The sequence below is a fragment of the Siniperca chuatsi genome, linkage group LG10 (assembly GCF_020085105.1).
Source record: "Siniperca chuatsi isolate FFG_IHB_CAS linkage group LG10, ASM2008510v1, whole genome shotgun sequence".
Taxonomy (NCBI): Eukaryota; Metazoa; Chordata; class Actinopteri; order Centrarchiformes; family Sinipercidae; genus Siniperca; species Siniperca chuatsi.
Window position 1 is genome coordinate 5,114,613 of NC_058051.1, and position 20,720 is coordinate 5,135,332.

At 40.1% G+C, this 20,720-nt stretch overlaps 1 protein-coding gene across 2 annotated transcripts; it reads left to right on the forward strand.

The window, feature by feature from the left end:
• The first annotated feature begins 212 nt into the window (after positions 1-212).
• On the forward strand, positions 213-20,598 carry ano11 (anoctamin 11). 2 transcript variants are annotated; one of them, XM_044212403.1, is made up of 23 exons: positions 213-355; positions 882-1,008; positions 1,120-1,313; positions 1,419-1,526; positions 3,566-3,702; positions 3,797-3,854; positions 3,937-4,047; positions 4,135-4,300; positions 5,556-5,646; positions 7,565-7,661; positions 7,779-7,922; positions 8,803-8,940; positions 10,907-11,005; positions 11,208-11,310; positions 12,627-12,738; positions 12,843-12,897; positions 13,020-13,117; positions 13,607-13,743; positions 13,921-14,126; positions 14,221-14,357; positions 14,693-14,783; positions 15,809-15,992; positions 18,332-20,598. In XM_044212403.1, exons 1-23 carry the CDS (start codon positions 224-226, stop codon positions 18,361-18,363), a joined length of 2,757 nt encoding a protein of 918 aa, XP_044068338.1. In that variant the 5' UTR covers positions 213-223; the 3' UTR covers positions 18,364-20,598. The 2 variants fall into 2 exon arrangements, with proteins under 2 accessions (XP_044068338.1, XP_044068339.1); XM_044212404.1 differs by having other exon boundaries at positions 15,809-15,940.
• The last annotated feature ends 122 nt before the right edge of the window (positions 20,599-20,720 follow it).

The following is a 20,720-nucleotide window of genomic DNA, read 5'->3' on the forward strand; positions in this document are numbered from 1 at the left end:
ATTGCTGCACATCCAGACTTTAGCAGCAGCCTCATTTTTGCCATAGCAAAGGTACAATATCAACCATTTTTTCTCTTTGCAGTCTCTTTCTTTAAAGTATGTTTGTACTATAGTTGTCATCTGTGAATTACTTCAGTAATAAGCACAGATTTCTTCTGCAGTACAATTTCATGTGAATGCTCAGTATATGTGTCCAGCCACAGGACCTGTCATCCTCATCGTCATGTTGAGGAAGGGCTCAGAGCTGCTGAAGGGAGACAGAGAGGTCCTCCTGGATCTGGACTATGGGGGTGAAGCACAAACCACAGACAGCTATGGGAGTCTGCGGAACGGGAGCTTCATCCCGCCAAGATATGTAAGCACAATTCTACTTTTTTCCTAAAATGCTGCAGTATGGTTTCCTTTCATATAGGAATCAGATAAATATTGAAAATAACTGCACATTCACACAGTAGCCATAACCCTGCTGCTTTGCTCATCCCTTCACACCTCACTGGCTTCTCTGAGATGTTGCAGTGAATCTGATATTCACAGGACCACAGTATGATATGAGGTACTGTATATCACTGGGAAAATCAAAAATGCCTTGTGACTTTACTGCACTGAAAGATTGTTCTCAACTGTACTGTAAAAAGCTCAATGATCATTCTCCATCTCATCTTTCTGGACTCATTATTGCAAAGTGGAGGCTTTTATGATGCTGTGAAATGGCACAGAATTTTACGGTTAAACCTCATCAAAAGGAAATAAACTGTCCATATACAGAACAAATGGTTTCCATGCAGGAAAGTGAGTAGAAAATTGTTTGTTTTTGCCTGCAGCTCTCACTTGTTTTTAATGAGCAGATTTTGATAATAACTAAACTCTTTGGATGCTTTTAGCTTTCAGCCGCAGCTGCTGACGAAGATATGGATGGTGATGATCCCATTTATATTCACTGTGATACAAGAAGTAACCAGCCAGTTCCGCAGCTGGGGAATTACTTTAGAGATGGAAGAACCAAGATCGGTAGGCAGCATCAGCAGCTCACATTGTATTAGTAGTCACAAGCTCACTGATGGGTGAACGAGGCAGTCCTTCATTTAACCTTTTGGACCTTTATGGTTGATCTGGGTTTAGACTTTGTACTGGTGTGGGAAATTCGCTCGCGGAGGAAACGGCGAGGGAAGGGGAAGATCGAGGCGACCGGCGAGGAAGGGGAAGCCGTGCCCACTGTGGAGAACAGCAGGTCTGAACGAAGGAAGGCACAGCTGGCACAGTGGAGGGAGAAGTTTGTTCAGAATCTGGAGAGTGCTGGATTGCTCATGGAAAAGGTACTCTAGATCAGATTAAAGATTATTCATTATTAATAAATTCTACTTTTTTTTTTGTTGACGCATAAATTAACAACTTCTCTATGTTGCCTCTCTTCCCTTTAGGAGGAAACAGCAAATGAAAAGAAAACAATACATTTTCTGAAACTTAGCGCTCCTTGGGATGTGTTGGTGTATTATGCTGAGGAGCTCTGTGTGAGAGCTCCACTGCAGGTTAGTGCAGCTGTTTATAATTAAATATATCAAATTTAAAGTTATATACCTTAAGATTTTTGTTGATGGCAGTGTTGGTCTGTCAGTTGGTCGGTCCAGACTGAAATATCTCAACAACTATTGGATGGAATACTATGGAATTTGTACAGACATTCAAGATTCAAGGTTTTTCATTTGTCATTATGCAATACGATTGCACAATGAAATGCAGTTGTAGCCCCCTCCATGCTACACACACAGAAAATGTATGAACAGATTTTCATATATTTAAATAAATAATAAACAATATAATAGGCAATAAAATAGAACAAACTATATAAAGTGGCACTAAAGGAAGAAATATATAGGAAAACTAAATTATATTTATAAGGAATATATACAGTTAGATATGGTGTATATATACACTAAAATAATATATACAATAGGTGTAATATCAGTGTAATAAGAGTTTTTAATTATGGTACAAATAAGGCTTTGTTATAGTGGGAATGAGGGTAGTGCAAAAGGTAGTGGTATGGTAATGGTAATGTGCAAAACCAGCATAACAGAAAGTTCCATGTCATTTATTTATGGTGGAGTGCAGAGGATAGAGGAGGAGTCTCACAGCCTGAGGAAAGAAGCTGCTGTGTAGTCTGGTGGTACGACAGCGGATACTTCTGTATCGCTTGCCAGACGGCAGCAGGGTGAGCAGTATCCTTTGGGCTCTGCGTAGGCACCTCACCTCACTGATATCACTGATGCTCGGTGGGTTGGTACCATTGCAGTTCTGGGAAGTTTTAATCACCCGCTGCAGAGCCCTCCGGTCCTGTGTCGTGAACATCCCATGCCAGTTTGTGATGTTTCCAGCCAGGATGTTTTCTATTGCTCCTCTGTAAAAGTTAACAAGAACTTGACAGGGGAATTTTGCCTTCTTAAGTTTCCTTAAGAAATACAGTCGTTTCTGAGCTTTCTTTACCAGCGTGGAGATGTGTGATGTCCATGACACGTTCTCTGTGATGCTGATTCCCAGGAACCTAAAACTGTTCACCTGCTCCACCGCAGCTCCACTGATGTAGACAGATGTGTGTGTCTTTGTCTCCTTTTTCCTAAAATTAATGATCAGCTCCTTGTTTTTGCTGATATTGAGCAGTAGGTTGTTCTCTGTGCACCACTCTGTAAGATTGTTAATTTGACTTTTCATCTAGTGCAACCAGATGGTCAAAGTTTTAACTAACCCTGTGAAATATCTCAACATCTACAAGATGAATTGCATTTTGTACAGACTTCATGGTTCTCAGATGATCTCGAGATGATGAGTATCTTACTGAATCTAGTGATTCCTTGACTTTTCCTGTTGCGCCACCATGAGGTTGACATTTTTGGCTTTGAGTGAAATGTCTTGACAACAATTGGATAGCTTCTGGTACACATATTCATGTGCCCCTCAGGATGAATTGTTATCACTTTGGCGATCCCTTAACTTTTCATCTGTGCCATCATCAGGTCAAAATTTCAATTTGTCCAATACTTTGGTTTATAACCAAATACCTGCTAAACTAATCACAACTCCTCAGCTGTACTTTGTTTAGTGCTAATTAGTGTACATTAGCATGCTAACATGCTTAACTGAGATGGTAAACACACGGTAAATGGTACACATTATACCTGCTAAACATCAGCATAATAGCATTGTGTGCATATTAGCATGTTAGCATTTAGCTCAGAGCCCGACATTTAAAAACAACTGTCGACTATTCTTTAGTCTTAAAACAACGTGATGCGATGATTTCTCTCACTCCACGGTTTGTTTGGCTGTGTTGTAAACAGATGCGAGTTGCTATTCTTCGAGTAGCTGCTGAAGGTGCGTTTGCTTCCCCAGTGGTTGATTTTGAACGTTTCAAACAAAACTCTGGGACATGTATCACTAAAATGTATTGACCGTTAAAGACCAGTAACCACAGGTGTCGCCAAATTAACTGAAATTTTAAGGATTGTAACTTTACAAAGACAAGGATGATAAAACGTTCGTCATACTGAATGAATGTGTGTTTGGCTTCCAGGCACAGCCAAATCTGGACTTAAACACATCTGCTCGGGTACTGAGTAGACTTTGCATACCTAATGTAATGATGGAGTCAGTGCCAAACAGGCCGCTGGACTATTACACATGTGCCTTTCGCAAGTCAAAGATGAACAGGTGAGTTCTAAAAGACGGTAAATAATAGGATCAGTTAACATTCATCACAGTATATAAAAGTGTATTTGGCTGAATGAATGTCTCTCTTCTACAGGTTCCTTGGCTGTGACGACCATGAAACCTACTTCACTAATACACAGAGACACCGTGTTGTGAGTAACAGAAATTCCTCTAAAGTACATGTACTCAGTGAAATGATTCTCTCATGGAGTGAGAGTTTGTGTATTATTTCAGGTATATGAGATTCTTGCCAGGACGGTGTACGGCAAAAGGAAGAGGGCAGAGGTTGGTGTGGACAGACTGTTAAATGAAGGGGTGTACACAGCAGGTTTCCCCCTGCACGAGGTCAGATATTATTTATCTGCTCTTTAATCTGATGTAAAACTTCTGCTGTTTTTCCTCTCTAACATATGTTGGGGGGTTTTTTCACAGGGCCCCTTTCAGCTTCCGAGGTATGAGATTCGTCCCGACGAGCTGAACCAGAGGCAGATTCTTTACCACTACTGGGCCCGCTGGTGCAAATGGTACAAGTACCAACCACTGGACCACATCAGGGACTACTTTGGAGAGAAGATTGCTCTCTACTTTGCCTGGCTGGGTAAACATAAATTCTTATTCAGACATATTAGGTACTGTGCCTGTTAAACGTATGCCTCCTCTACTTTCTCACGTGGATGTAAAATTTTTTTTACACTGATCATCAGAAAAAATTCAAATCTAATCTAAAAAAAAATTCAAATTCAGCTCAAATATAAAACAAATAATTGATTGCATATGTATTCATCAACTTTACTGTGACACACTTTAACCTTCAATGATGCCGCCAGTTGTTTTTACAAGCTGCATAATAAGTTGAATGGAGATCACCTGTAGGTTCCAGACCTCTGAATCGGCGTTCACATCTCAGATTTGTACAGCCATTTAAATCAATGAAAGAAGGGAAATGAAATGCCAATTAACTGTGTTTCAGTCAAGTCATTTATGTGTAATCAAGGTATGACAAGTAATTTGAGGTTAAATAAATCTGTGTCTCGAAGGTCCAATAGATGCTTTGTCATATTCCTGGGACTTCATTTGGACAAAGGAACATTTTAAACAAATCCACAACAAGATTGATTGATTTCAACAACCTTGAAATCAACTTGAGGTCAATGTACTAGCTTTTTTGGGTGCTTTCAACTGCATTTCATGGTCTTCATGAGCAGGTGGAATTTTCTCACTTGTCATGTAGATGGCTTCGTTAAGTACGGAACTTTGGTCACATAATAACAGGTAGTCGTATATGATGAAGACCATGAGATGTGGTTGAAAGTTCTGGAAAACCTAGTACGTTTTTTTATGTATTTATCCTGACTTCACTCATAAATACCGGCAGTTTATATGCCCTTGTAAATCTGTAAAAAATTAATAATCCACAACATTTTCATACATGTAACATACTGTATAACACAGCTGTCCAGGCTATAGCCAGGGGAGCTTTTACTGTTCTAAACACCTGCTTGGCAGATTTATCAGGGAAAAATCCACCCGGTGCACAGAGAGTTGCACGTTTCACATTTCTTTTTAAAACAAACAGCAGAAGTGGGTATTGGCATGGGAAGTAAATCCATTATGTCTGAACAAAGAGAAGAGTGTAGCATACACAACATCTAACTTGGTCAACAGAAAATGTAAGGAAAAGCTTGAGACAATAAAACTATCATCCTCAACATGAGACATACATCTTCTGCGACGCCAACCCAGCTTCTTCATCTAGGACACTCTAGCATTGAACAACAGTGCAGCAGTGTAATTGCACATCCTCCCTGCATCAACTGAGAGCTGCATCCCAATGGAGCTTTATTTCTCTGCAGGTTTCTACACAGCCTGGCTGCTACCAGCGGCTGTAGTCGGAACCCTGGTCTTTGTGTCTGGAGTTATGTCCATGAGTACCAACACACCAGCGTGAGTCCACACACTACACACAAAATACACGTTTAATTGCATAACACAAAATAAATGAGGAGCAATGTGGAGCGTAGCATTAACAAAATGTATACATCACATGAAGAGTTAGGGACATCAACACACATTTCAAGTGTATCAAGTTATTTTGGTCAAATCTTACAGGGGAACTCCTCCAGCTTTACAGTCGTTATGTAATGTGATTCTGCTGAACTGATTGCATTCTAATACTACAATGTAACTAAAATTTGACTTCATAAGCAATAAAACATACCCTGGCTCAATTCTATATAGTCAGAGGTTTTGCTGCTATATCGTTACCTGGTCTGGTATGACTAGTAGGTTAAGGTGGGTAATGTTAGCAAACTTCTAAAACTAACTAACTAGCAAACTAACTAAATATATATTGCTATAGTAACTGCTATTACTGTGTCAGTTTGTTGTCTTTGTAACTCTTCCGTACTTGTGCTTCTGTTATGTTTTATTCATGACACAGATAAACATTTCACACATACCTCACCAGGTGTTCGTCTTTAAAGCAACTGACCCAAGAGAAGCTTGGGAAATGAAGGGAAATTCAAAGTGCCATTTATGTGTCATCCTTTCATTTTTACTTGTGGGATGTAAAAAAACAAAACAAAAAAAAACGTTTGTGATTTTAGAATAATTTACATGGTGGAACTATTTCTTGACAAACAAGACAACAGCTGGGCGCAGTGACTTCCTGGAGTCTTGTTGCCACAGTGAGGTTGCCAGGTTTGGTACCATCATGCCTGTACAGAGACCTATACCAAAACTTGTGCCTGCAGACTGTGTCTGGCATCCGGCACCATAGCCGTAGTCAAGCTCTGTACTTAATGCAGAGACATGAGATTAATATCGATGCTACTCATCTTACTCTCAGAGAGAAAACAAATACCCATATTTCCCAAAATGGTGGACTGTTCCTGATACCAGAATTGCCCAGAAATAAAAACTCTTCCTCCAAAATTATGTTAAGCAAGCACAGTTTGAGATACAAATATACCAAAGCATCAAAGCACAGTCTGTTCTGCATAAAAACAAACCCCATAATTATACAATCCACATGGGGTATGTCTGTGCCCAATTTATTATACATTATGTATCATCACAGTGGGCTCTACTGTGCCTACACAGCACTGTGGAATCTGTGTACCTTAAAGTGTTTGCACCCTAATGTTGCCTTACCAATTGTTTTGTGTTTAACATTCTGCTTCTACGGTATCCTTTTGGTTTCAGTGACAGAAAATTCATCCCGCTATAAAGTAACAAGAGAGGTTAGAGAGAGTGGAAGACGAGTCAATATCTCAGGAAAGGAAACAACCAAATGTCTCGGATTCATGAGGTTCATTAGTTCACATTGTAGATTAAAGCCATTGATTAGTGGAAAATGGATGGAGAGTCTGTGGCAACAATAAACTGCAGCCGTCTCATGTGATAATGGACAGTTAGTACAGAATAATCTCCCCATTACATAAATAAGAAAGATAGACGTTTCTCAGTGAGTCTAGGCTTTATTTGTGCAGCTGATCCCTTGTGTAGTCATGGTTCCAGTAACTCACTGAATAACTCTAATAAGCAAAAGGGCAGTAGCTCTATTCCCAGGCAGCAAGCTTGGAGACTTGACTTCAACACCTTTCATCTTTTCTATTTTCTCACTCAATCAATATAACCTGGGATTGTGTGCATGCAAAATCAATTACAGTTTGTTCACCCAATCCCTTAGCTCTGACATTAATAACTATGAGCATATGTGATTAAAAGGCCAGATATGTCTGTTTCTGTCAAATCTGCTTGACCACCTGATACATCAAAATCTGAAAAGCAGTCCTGGTTTGAAAGCTTTAAGACATGTTTTCTCAGTTGTAAGTATGTGTGTCTATGTGTCTGTCAACAGCAAGGAAATCTGTAACAGCGGAGCTAGTTATCTGATGTGTCCTCTCTGTAATACATGCAAGGCCTGGAACATGTCTGATATCTGCACCATGGCCAAGGTAATGAACTTTCAAAACATTTCACTGGTAAACAATCCAGTGTATTATCATAATGCAAATACACTTAAAGTTGATATTTGTTTCAAAAAGTATGTACTGTACCTTTCTGCATTGCAGTTGGGTTACTTATTTGACCACCCAGGTACTGTCCTCTTCAGTGTGTTCATGTCTTTCTGGGCCGTAACCTTCCTGGAGTACTGGAAGCGAAAGATGGCCACCCTGGCCCATCACTGGGACTGCATGGACTTCCATGAAGAAGAGGTCTCGCAATCCTTCCTTTTTTGCTTGCTTTCAATATGAGTATGACCATACTGGTCTCATACACTTTATGGTTTTTAGGCATGTCATGATTAAGGGGCTAGGAATCCCAACAGAGTACAACTGTAGACCTCACGTCTGGAGACCCCAGGTCTGCAAACCCATGGGAAGAGAGCGGGGTCCCCCAGGCGTGAGGTGCATCACTTTCTTTTGCGTCCCCAGAGGTCAGGTGTGTCACTTCCTTTAACAACCTTTTTTTTTAACAAGATTTAACAATGTTCACAGAGTTCTTCCGCACATGACTTTATGTAGCGTTAACACTGCGTTATTGCTGCTTAACAGCCAAGGACAATTCCCAGCAGCTAGCTAAATATCGTTTCTTGCAGTGTTTTCTGTTAAAGACATACTAAATAAGCTAAATAAACACAAGTGTAACATGGTTGACATTAGGTAAAGAGCAAGTGATGTTAGCCTGTTGGACAAGGTACTATGAGTGTAGGCCAGGATATATATAATATAACTTAAAACATAAAATCAGTGTTTAGTGTGCCTAAACACATAATGCCTTCAAAACGAATACATAAAAAGTAGGTAACAGTATTGCAATTTTGGTGACAAACACCACATCACTATATGCAACAAGATATTCCTCAACAGAACATTAGCCGGCTAATGTTTAACAGCATTTAGTTGGTTCCTAGTTTTTAGTTACCATTTACCATTTTTTACACAGAAGTTACAATACTATTACCTTGTCATCCTGAGCAAACAGGAGTAAACAACACAGCAAAACCTTTTTGCTGTTATATAAATGAGACTCTTTTTCAGCAAACCAGCAAAGAGTGTATCCATTGATGCTGATGTCATCAATGTGTTCCCTCAGGAGCGTCCTCGTCCAGAGTTTGCTGCCATGGCCCCAACTATGGAGCAAAACCCAGTGACTGGGGTCAAAGAGCCCTATTTTCCAGAGAAGACCAGGTTGACACGCATGTTCACTGGCTCCATGGTCATCATTATGATGGTGAGGCACTGTTTAAAAGGGTTGTACTGTTTTCGAATTTGAGGAGTATGAATTTAGCATTACTGTAAATGAACAGAACATCCTTTCCTTGTGTTCATTTTATGACCTGTATACCATTTCATTGCAGGGATAGATCAATATGTTGGTTTGCTGGTATCAGCCATTATTTGAGTCTGACATTAGCCAGTCAATGTCACCGACTTCTAATCTGATGAATACAAGACGGTTTGTTTGATTATTGCGATTATTTAAAGGTACTACGTGGAATTTTCAGAAAATCCTTATTATTTATGATACCAGTGGCCGTTAAGTGAACTGCAGTCAGCATCCTGTTGCTCGCGCTCGTGTAGCGAGCATCCTGGGCATTGGCCAGTGAACAGTGAACACAGCTGGACCGGGACCGAACCGAGCCACCGAGACTGATGGAGGCCAGTTTGACGACAGGGAATACAGTACCAAGGTGATTTACAGTGGCTCCAACCAGGACTCTGACTCCAGGACGACAAAGACACAGCAAGTTCAGGTGGGCACAGGAGAGGCGTGAAGTGGAAGAAGAGCTAGAGGGGGGTCAGGCATCAGTCAGCACCCACCTCCGGAGGCCTGGGGAGCCAAACCTGACAAGAAAACCACCTCAGTACTGTATTCCCCTGTATTTCCTGTTGTCAAGCTGGCCCCGTCCGGCTTTGAGGCTGTGTTCGGTCCCAGTCCGGCCGTGTTCACTGGGAGGCTGCTGAGCCTGGTTCCGTTGCCAGCACCAATTTACTGATAAACAGTCAATTCATTAAATTCAGTACCCCATATTGCTATTTTCCAAGATTCTGTTGCTGTCATGGGTAGGGTTGTTTGCTGACGTCAGCGGACCCCATTTCTAAGCTAACATTAGCTAGTGTTGCATACTGTTGGCACTGTAGGGGAGCTGAAGAGAGACAAGGCACTCAGGAGTGTGCATAAACATCACATCCTTTGGATTTTTGCAGAGAAACTGTCCCGAGTCCTTTACATAGAAATCCACAAGCTGTTATAGGCAACCGAGAAAGTTGGACAAGGTCTAATTTTTTAAGTTACATTACAATCTGTTCACACATTGGCAATAAAAAGCGATTAATACATGTAAAAAAAAAAAAAAAAACTCCACATAATACCTTTAATCCACTTGATATCTATAGAAAGAATCACATGATTTGATTCTAATGCAACATCCTAATCAGATCCCATACAGGTACTGTGTGTACAAACTTATTCTCCTGTTCTTTCTTACAGTCATTCTCATTATACAGTACTTGGTTTCAGTGAAGAATCTCAGTGTCTTTTGAGCTTTTACTTTTGTGATCCTGAAAAGAAAGAGAGGTGGGGTTTACGCCTTTGTGCTATTCCACTGAATCCTGCAGTGGTAACTGAAAGCCTTTTCTAATGAATCCAGGTCATTTACCCACAGGGCGAGATATGATCTGATAATCTCAGTCGTACACTGTATGCTCAGTCTCAGGATTAACTTGTTCTTGGACAGGAATCTAATGAGCAATTTTCCCCCACCCTTCTCCTGACAATACTGATGGAGTTGGAAAATTTAAAATGCTGCCATGGCACCAACGCACACAGTCTGTTAAGGCAGACTGCATAAAATAGTATCTATGATCACTTACCGATATCTGGAAAACAAACGAAGAAGAGTGACTGAGACTGAAGCCTATCCAGTCAAGTAGCTTTCTTTTTACTGCTGAAAAAGAGTCAGCCACCTATAGGGAGTGGTGTAGATTCCATTTGGCTGTGCTGGTGTGCCAGATAATATGTAACCGCGATGGTGTGGAAACCTATATAAATGAAGTGCACCTCCTAAACCTCATGAAGAAATACTTCACTGAGATGTTGTAGTTCTACAGTTCGTCATATTTCTTTTCTGTTTTCCTACACAAAATTCACCAACTGTAATGTTTTTGACCCAATATCCCTGTGTCTTCCCTCTCAGCTGTGTGTGGTGATGATCTTCCTGGTGACGGTGGTCATGTGCCGTGGTATCATCAGCGTGATGATGTTCCATACTGGGAGCCCCGTCCTGCGTACAGAGGTGCTGTATATCAGAGCTACATAGGGCATCTACAGTGGATGTGTGCATGAAATTGTTCTATTTTGAATATTTTGTTCTTATAATGATCACTACATGCATACACTACAGGTGTACATCAGCTCCGTCGACAGCTCCGTGCCCTCTGAGTGTGTGTGTGTGTATGTGCATTCTTTACAGTCATACATGTGTTTGATCTTCTCAGGCAGGGACCATAGCCAACATCTCCAGCAGTATTGTGAATCTGGGCCTCATCCTGTTGATGGGCCGGGTCTACACTGCATTAGCTGAGAAGCTCACTAAATGGGGTAAGAATCAATACTGCTCTCTAACACCTCAAAGCTCAATACTGTATATTGATATGAGCCCCTCACTGGATCTCCACTAACTAAAAGCTGAGACTACTCAAAGAGCAGATAACGTCTTGAATTTGATGCCAGCATCTGGGGTAAAAATAGCCTCTCAATGAGGGCAACAAAAAGACATTGCAGAGTGGGAGTGCATGTATCACTGCAACACACAGCACTGAGCAGATGTGACACACCAGAGTATCTCTCTTGTGTTTTTGACATCTTTCAATCAGTGTTTTACAGTTGTGTCTTGTACAGTAGCTGCAATATCTGGCAGCATTTTGGTGGTCCAGTGCACAATATATACACAAATAATAACATAATAATAAAAAAAAAACATGCTAGGTAGTTAATGAAGAAACCAGTGATAACATTTCCAGATTTAGGTTCCAGAAACAGGAAGCCTCAGTCTAAACTCATAAAGAAATTTATAAACAGCACTAGCTCAGTTAACCTCTACAAACTGTTGAATTTAGGCTTTATTAGCTAGTTTAGACTATCCAGTAAGTCAACATGCATAACATTATCTCCTACTGTATGTCACTTTAAAAGATGGTGATCACTTGTCTTACCAGGTACTATTACTTTAGCTAGATTTTAGCTAGTTAGCTTACGGCTAAACACAAGAGTCAACAAGACAATCAAGGTTGTCGTGCTAGCATGCTCAGAGTTTACCATTGTCACCATCTTAGTTTAGCATGTTAGCGTGCTAATACTTGCTGACATGCAAATTAGCACAAAAAACAAGGCAAAACCTAATGGGAATGTCATTATTTTTGCAGGTGTTTGGTCATAAACCAAAGTATATTACAAATTGAAATTTTGACTTGATAATGCCGCTAGATGAAAAGTCAGAGGATCACCAAAGTTAGTACAATTCATCCTGTGAGTAACACAATATTTGTATCAATTTTTATGACAAATTTTATCTATCCAGTTGTTGTTGAGACATTTCACTCTGAACCAAAGTGGTTGACCAACAGCCCGACCGACCAATATTGCCATCCCTAGAGCCACTCAACTAGCGTGGCTAAAAACAGGTATGTAAGCACTGAAATGATCAGTTCTGAGCAAAAAAATGTACAGAAATTAACCATTAATATTAAGAGCTGTTGAGACAGCCAAGTTGTACTATAAACACATTTCTCAGGTGTTGTCGCCCAAGAGCTGAGGACCTTTATTATTAATATAGCAATATTCACCAAGTGAAATTATTACAGAGGGTTTAATGGTTTAATGTCTTAAACACTCTGTCCATGTTTTCTCTGTTGCAGAGATGCACAGAACACAAACCCAGTATGACAATGCCTTCATCTTCAAGGTGTTCATCTTCCAGTTTGTCAATTTCTACTCGTCCCCCTTCTATGTGGCTTTCTTTAAAGGAAGGTGAGACATGAGTCAGTCTCAACAGGCACATAGAAACGGTTGAGAAATGAAGAACATTTTGTGCCACATAAGATTTTAACTGTGTTACTTCTTTGTGTGGGTAGGTTTGTGGGTTACCCCACCAACTATGGGACCTTGTTTGGGATGAGAAATGAAGATGTGAGTCTGTAATTTACCAGTCAATGTCAAAGGGAGAAAATATCTCTGCTATGTTTTTATCCAAGCATGTAAAAAACGTGATGCTCCACTGTCATATCTGTGTGTTTCTGTGTGCATTGCAGTGTGGTCCTGGGGGTTGCCTCATTGAACTGGCTGAACAACTCTTTATCATCATGGTGGGAAAGCAACTCATCAACAATATTCAGGAGTTCGTTATCCCGTAGGTTTCCTGTCCACAAGACTGATATACCAGTATGGGTTTTCTGAGAGATCAGACATCTATTATTTTACTGAAAATATTACGTTGTCTGAGTAAGTTTTCCTGCTTTTACTTAACAGCTTCAAGGGTATTAGATTTTTTTCAAACCTGAAAAAGTTTTCAAAAGCTCACTCAGTTATCCATGTAATATAATATCTATGAATTATAGTTTGTATTCAGGGTGCCAAAACAGTAGAGACAAAAAATAATGAAAACTATGTAAACAAAAATGAAAGGAAGTGTGAAATAAATGACAAATGTAAAAAATATACATATCAAACTAGAATCAGAATAACATCAGAATCTCTACCAGCTCCAGGGCTGTTTTCTTATAGATGAGCATGACCTCTGACCTCTCTGTATAAAATTCTGTATGAACACTATTTTCATGACTACTATCATGTTTATTTCATATTCATAAGCATGATCTCTGTCTCTCTGCTCTGACAGTAAAGTGAAGGCCTGGCGCCAGAAGAGAACTTTGGCCAAGGTGCTGGGGGATAAGGCATCACATGAGCCTCTGCGATGGGAGGAAGACTACCAGCTGGTGGAGTGTGAAGGCCTGTTCGAAGAGTACCTGGAGATGGGCAAGTATCCTCTACTGTATTTAAACGGCATAATGTCACTGCGACTGACGGAATCAGTAATTTAAGGAACAATTAACATACAGTATGAAAGAAAAGAATGAAAAAGAATAATGTAGGAAGTTTAAATAGTTTGCTGTTTCATTGCACAAATTAATAAAATGACTCATTGTGCTGCAGTGCTCCAGTTTGGGTTCATCACCATCTTCGTGGCAGCGTTCCCCCTCGCTCCGCTCTTCGCCCTCCTCAACAACTGGGTGGAAATTCGTCTGGACGCCCACAAGTTTGTGTGCGAGTACCGCCGACCGGTGGCTGAGCGCGCCCAGAACATCGGAGTCTGGTTCAACATACTGGAAGCCCTGTCACACCTGTCCGTCATCGCCAATGTGAGTCCATTGAATATGAAGTCCACACCAGTCTGGATACTAATCTCTTTTCTACAACATTATCTTTTGTCATTCTTCTCTTTGCTATCTGCAGGCTTTCCTAATAGCCTTCACATCCGATTTCTTACCTCGCCTGCTGTACCAGTACAAGTTCGATAATGATCTCAATGGATACGTCAACTTCACCTTGGCTTACGCCCCACTTAACTACACTGAACATCCTATGTGCAGGTACACTGTATGCTCATTGTCTGAATATATGTAATGTAAGAGTGGGGAAACACTTTGGTTCAAAATTCCGTATTTTGCCTCTCAAATATATTTCATTTCATGCCATTTTGGGAAAATCCTTAAAAACTTTCAGAATGTCAAGGTTTCAGTTTTAATCTTCAGAAATCTTCTGACTTCAGATCACAGACTTGACCAACAGAGGGTAGTATTACTGATGTTTAACACATTGTTCAGTTTGTTCTCATGTGCTACTGTGATGTGCACATCATGCACATCAACCATTACACTGTATGTTCTGCAGTAACTCTGTATTTTATTTCATTTATTTATTTTAGATATAAGGCATACAGAGACAACAATGGAAACTACACTCTGTTCTACTGGGAACTTCTTGCTGTCAGACTTGGTTTTATCATTGCTTTTGAGGTATGAAGAGAGCTGCTTTGTCTCTCTGCTAATTTGATTCCCTCTGACTGTTTCAGTGATCATATTGTATGTTATTTTGTAGCTGACGTGTAATTTGATCATGTCTCCTTTCTTTTTCCTCTTTCTTTGACACTTTCTCACTTCTTCTGTCTTTCCCTTCTTCTCCACCATCCCATTACTTTTGTCAGCATCTACCGTCTCTCTTTCAAAGTTTATGTTTATTCAGATGCGTCCATTTGGGCCCTGTCTCCCTCCCTTCATCTAGCACTGTTGCAGACCTCTGAGTGGCCGTGCACAACTCCTATTTGCTCAGCAATTCCTCCTTCTGCTCCTCATTTTTGTTGTTTACATTTACATGTCTGGCATTCAGAGTGCAACAGTAGAGTAAACTTTAGTTCATGAATCTCTAAAACTTCCACACAACCAGAGTCAAAGTATAAGACCGGCGTATATTGTATTTTTCCAAACAAATGAATCAATAAAAAGACAGCAAACAGTACTTTTTAACCCCCTTATTCTGTCTGTGGCACTCAGCCCCAAGCCCAGACCTTTCTACCAAACATATAAAGCTTTGAAAACAGATATAGTTTAATTGTATTTTAAAAAGGCTCAGTAATTTCCTAAAACAGCTGGGCACAGGAGGATATAAACTATTTTCAGCCATGGATTAATACATTTGCTGCCCTGGTGAGTATTATTGCAGCAGGACGGTGACTGTAAGATTGACTCAAAATAAAATACAATGGCAGTGCTCATAATACTGAAGGAGCATGTCACCCAGTGCAACAGTGTGGCTCACTGATGTGTTTTTAATAGTTTTTGGACAACAATGGAGGTCTATGGCACAAAGGATTAAGATATATCAGACTTTGGCTTCAGACAATACTTCAGTTAATTCTTGGTTTTGGTCTTTTCACGCGACTAGTTGTGTACTCAAAGTTCAAACTTCACATTTTGTGACAGGAGAGGAAGTTTTTTTCAATCTGTTGAGAAGCTTAAATGTCTTGCTGGCTTCTCTCCTCCAGCATGTGGTGTTCTTCGTGCTGCGAGCCATCGACTGGATCGTACCTGATGTCCCCGAATCCCTGGAGCTGAAGATCAAGAGGGAGCGCTACCTGGCCAAGCAGGCTCTGGCCGAGAATCAGGAGGCTCTGTTGGTGAGTCGAGGCCAAGGGGCGGCCCTTGCCACCCCAGACACCTCCAGCCCAGGTCAGTAGAACATGGGACACACACAAACACACCCTCATTCATAAAACCTGTAATTGAATATTTAGGGCAAATTTAAGATTAGACTCTTAGTGTCCTAGATCAGGGATCCTCAAATGTTTTAATGTCAGGGAAATATGAGGCTGTTAAGCTTGCGGAGACCCTATTTGATTAGAATTACTCCAAGAGAACCAACTGTTTGAGTACATTTAAGTTGATATGGTATGTGCAGTGATAATAGTGGTGAGAGAGATCTATGATCAAATATATCAAAGTTATCCTCTAACTTTTATAATGTCTGGAGAAAAGGGCTAGTTCACCCAAATCACACGCTTCTATCTAGCCACACAAATATTTAGATTTTAAGAGCTGAGGTTTTCAGATACCTGCCGCTGAAATATCTGCTGCCACACAAATACAATGGAGGTGAACAGAATTTTGCTGCTCAAAGCAGTGAAAAATTACACTTGAAAAACTCTACAGAAGTGTATCTTTCCAGAAACAATGTCCTTGTCACTCTGGATAATTAATAATAATATGTATGGTTAGCAGTATAGTAAATGTTTGATGTTCTGCAGTATGTTGTTTTCCCGATGGTTGTGCACAGATGATCACTAAAACAGTGCACCAGCACAGTTCACAAGTTACATACAGTGTTAAACCTGTCACTGAAACTGTTGATTCTCATAAATAAATCCCAGATTTTAAAAGCTCACCCACCCATGCACACACCTCCACAGAGCATTTGCAAAGCACCTGCGGCTCAACTAGCTATTATAAACTCGCTACAATGCATGCAACATGATCATTAAAGGTAATCTGTGTGGGATCCGAGCCAAATATGTCAGTGTCAGACGAATTTGATTACATCCGTAGACTTTGTGGGCTGATATCTGTTGGCATAGTTTATCTATCAACACTGCTGTTGATGTTTAACTTAAAAGTAAGAAATGACTTCACCGCAATAAAACAAAAAATCATTACATTCAAGCAAAAGTAAACAGTAAGCAGTAGAACAGTTCAAATACACCATGAGTCATAGTTCATATATTCATATATTTTGCTCAGGGAGAATACAGTCCCATAGAATGTATTTTCATCCTCATCTGTGTGTGTGTCCCTGTTCTCTGACCCATGCTGTTGTCATGTGTCTCAAGTAGTGAATATTGCTCGATTAAGGCCGGTGAGTACTTCACAACAAGTAAGTATATGGCATTCTCAAGAAGGAATGCTTAAAAATGGAAATAAAATGGAAAGTGTGTAACACATTCAGTGACATTAATTCATGAAACCTAAAATACATACAGTACTACAGTACTGTAACACCTAATGTCAGTTCTTGCCACAATGTGTAGGAACAGAATTCACCAGTTATTATGAATTGATATATGTGATAAATAAGTACAAAACTGTAGCTGCTCAACTAGGGCTGGGTGATACGGTTGAAATCAATATCACAATATTAATATCAGATATTGCAAATTATGCAAAATCACAATAATAGTACAATAATTAAATTGATGTTCAGTGCAATTAACTGTGTTCCACTATATTCCATCACACACAACTCTTCAAATGTGATTTATTACAATTTTCTATGGAGTTGGAGTCAGGACGTGACCAGCTAGCTTAGAATAAAGACTGGAGGCAGCTAGCCTGGCTCCATCTGCCCATTACTTTCTTCGCTGCATCTCTGGCTATATCACTGGTTGCCAGATACAGTCGGCAAGCACAGGTTATGGTGTTAGTCCTTGTAAAAGTACGATGGTACCAAACCTAGCAACCTCAATGACAAGACTTTGGGAGGCTGCAGACAGTCACTGCGCCCAGCTGTCCAAGAAATACAACTCCCTTAAAACCACAAATTGGCTTTTAACATGTTAATTAATAAGCTTTAGAGGTGCTGCTAGGTGTATTTTTGAACTTTGGACCGAGCCAGGCTAGCTGTTTTCCCCTCCTCCCAAGCTTTACGCTAACCACGTCCAGACTCTAATCCCAAACATAACACACAAACATGGGATTGACATTGATCTTATAGTCTCATTCTCGGAAAGAACGCAAATAAGCATATTTCCAGAAATGTTTTAAAACTCATTGTAATTGAAACAATATGTTTCATTGCCAGAGTCACTTTTATAGCCAGTTTGTGCCACAAGAATATCCTATAGTAGCTTTAAATATAATTCAGTAGCATGTTGCAACAAAGCTAGTCTGTGTCATCTTTTTTCCCTCTCCATACCTCTTACAGAATTCAGTCTGACAGAATTAATTCTCTCCTCTGTCTCTCTGCTCCTTCCCCATTCCTTCTGTGTCCAAACCCAACTGCGCTGCCTGCCCTGAAGCAAGTGACGCGTCCTTTGGAAACATGAGTTAGGACTCCAGTGTGGAAAACGAGTGGTTTGAGGGGAGAACAGGAGTGATATTGGAAGAATAAAAGATACTTCTGGGATAACATGAGTGAACTTTTTCCCTGAGTGGAATGCTGTCTTTGCACTGGGATTTTGTTTTCATTTTACTAATGTGCATACTGCTGCACAGACATTATGATAAGCAGGTGTGTAATGGAGGCTAAACTTACCCAAAACTCAGTTTACCCACCTTTTCATTTGGAGAACACAGTTCCTCAACATTTTGAGGCTGACGCACTGAAAGTCTATGACTTATATTCATATTAGGCCCATACAATTGACATCTTCACATGTTCAAAAATCTGTTCTCAATCCGAAAAGGATCCGAGACTTTCTTATCCAAACTGGATACCAGCGGACCATAAGGAAATGGAACAAAAACACCCCGAAAAATGTGATTAATATAGTTTGGTGATGCGCAGCCCCCAATTTACTTTAAGCCTGCTCCCAGTTTTTGCTTCTGTTAAACTACTCCGCTCTGAAACCAGTTAGAAAAAAAGTTTAAAATCAAAACCTCCATTGCCTGATGTTTCTCTGTTGGATCAAGTGCATTTATTATTTTTTTTTGTGTGTTGGCAGAAATGTAAAACTAGTACGTAAATATATATAAAAATGAATAGTGAAATGTATTGGGGCCGGCTAGTTTGGGGTAAAACTCAACAGCCTCCTGGCCAAAATGCAACACTCTCAAAGTAACAGGCACAGTATCTACCATAATGAAGCCACATCCATGCCAGTAATTAGTTGCGTTTCAAGTGACTGAAGTTGCAGCATGATTTGTTAATGCTATCAGACCGTTTTCAGGTTCTCTTGGGTCCAGTTAGAATTTCACACAGTCCTGACACCTGCAGCAGTGTGCGTCAGATCCAAGAGTAGAAAGTGTGGACCCAAGACCCAATAGTATTAAATTGATGTTATATGTTTTTAATGACATTAAAGTGTAACTTAATCCCTTCTGAAAATCTTTTTTTTTGCTGACCTCCAGTGGTTTAAGTTCTCACCTTGATGCAGTGATGAACAGATGACCTGGGTGTGGTTGCAGCTGCACACACAACCACACCCATCAGTGAAGCTGGGTGTGGTCAGAGGCAAAACTTTAAACCACAGAGGGCAGTGAAACACTGCTGTTCTGCCTGCTGTTAAGTTACTCTTTAAAGGGGCACTGCAGCACTGTGCGCTGCCAACAATGAGCAGAAGCAGAAGATTATGCTTTTTAAAAACTGATAACAATCTGCAGCTTAAATTAATTCACTCTAGGTCACTTGTGTCTAAATTTGGCAACTGTTGCCTATATTTATAGCCATCCGCCAAATTAATATAATTAAAACTGATGGCTATAACACAAACCTACAGTATCCTTACATTGTCCAGAGCAAACTTGTTTTTCTATGTTGAGGAACATTGAGGATATTATTAAAACAAATATTTGACATGCAGTGGGGAAAAATCCATCTGGAACCAGCAACTTCTCCCACTTCGCAACTTGTTTAGACTCTCCCTGCCTGGTAAATACCTGTCTTTCAAACTCCATACCCCAAGTTTGTAACGCAAGCTTTCTGCCAAACATTTGTAGTCTTCAAACCCAAGCGGAGATAACCCCGATGACATTATTTTCTCAGACTTTTCTCAGACTTGACAAAGTCCCTGCAGTGCAACACATGACATTAAACACCATAGACTGTGTAGTCCTCTCCATAATGAGTAAACTGATCCTTACGTGTAAAATCAGTGGTGTGCACCTCCAATTTGAGCTTACATTGTGGCTGTTTTCTTTATGATGACATCTGACTTGACATAGTGCACCTACCTTTAGCCACTAGCTGAGATGGCAAAGAACCAACAGTCTTTTTTTCCAGTTAATTTTTAAAGGCTTTGATTGAGAGCTGTTATTATTACACAGATTATCTGTATTATCATACACTATGATGAAGAACATCTGCAAACATCTACACCCTGGTCTGCAATGTATGTGTGCATACACATATACTGTATATGTTTACTGTCAATGGATGCTGAGCATGTCCGTCTTTTCTACTTGAATGATCTGCAGAGTTTCATATGGAAGATTTCTGAGAACTGCTACTGTACGATACTATAAACAGGAGTGAAACAGTACCTCGATATAGGACATATTTTGTGTGTGAGCTGTTTTGCATTTAAGGCCTTTTAGACCAAAATAAATGTAGTTTGATGAATGCAAATGCCTCCTCAGCGTGGGATTCTGAAATGCTGATGTGTCAGCTGGGAGATACTGTTCTTACTGTGCTGTAGGGATGAACTTTAATGTTATCACGTCTTTCCATCTACCTTCTCCACTTTCCTC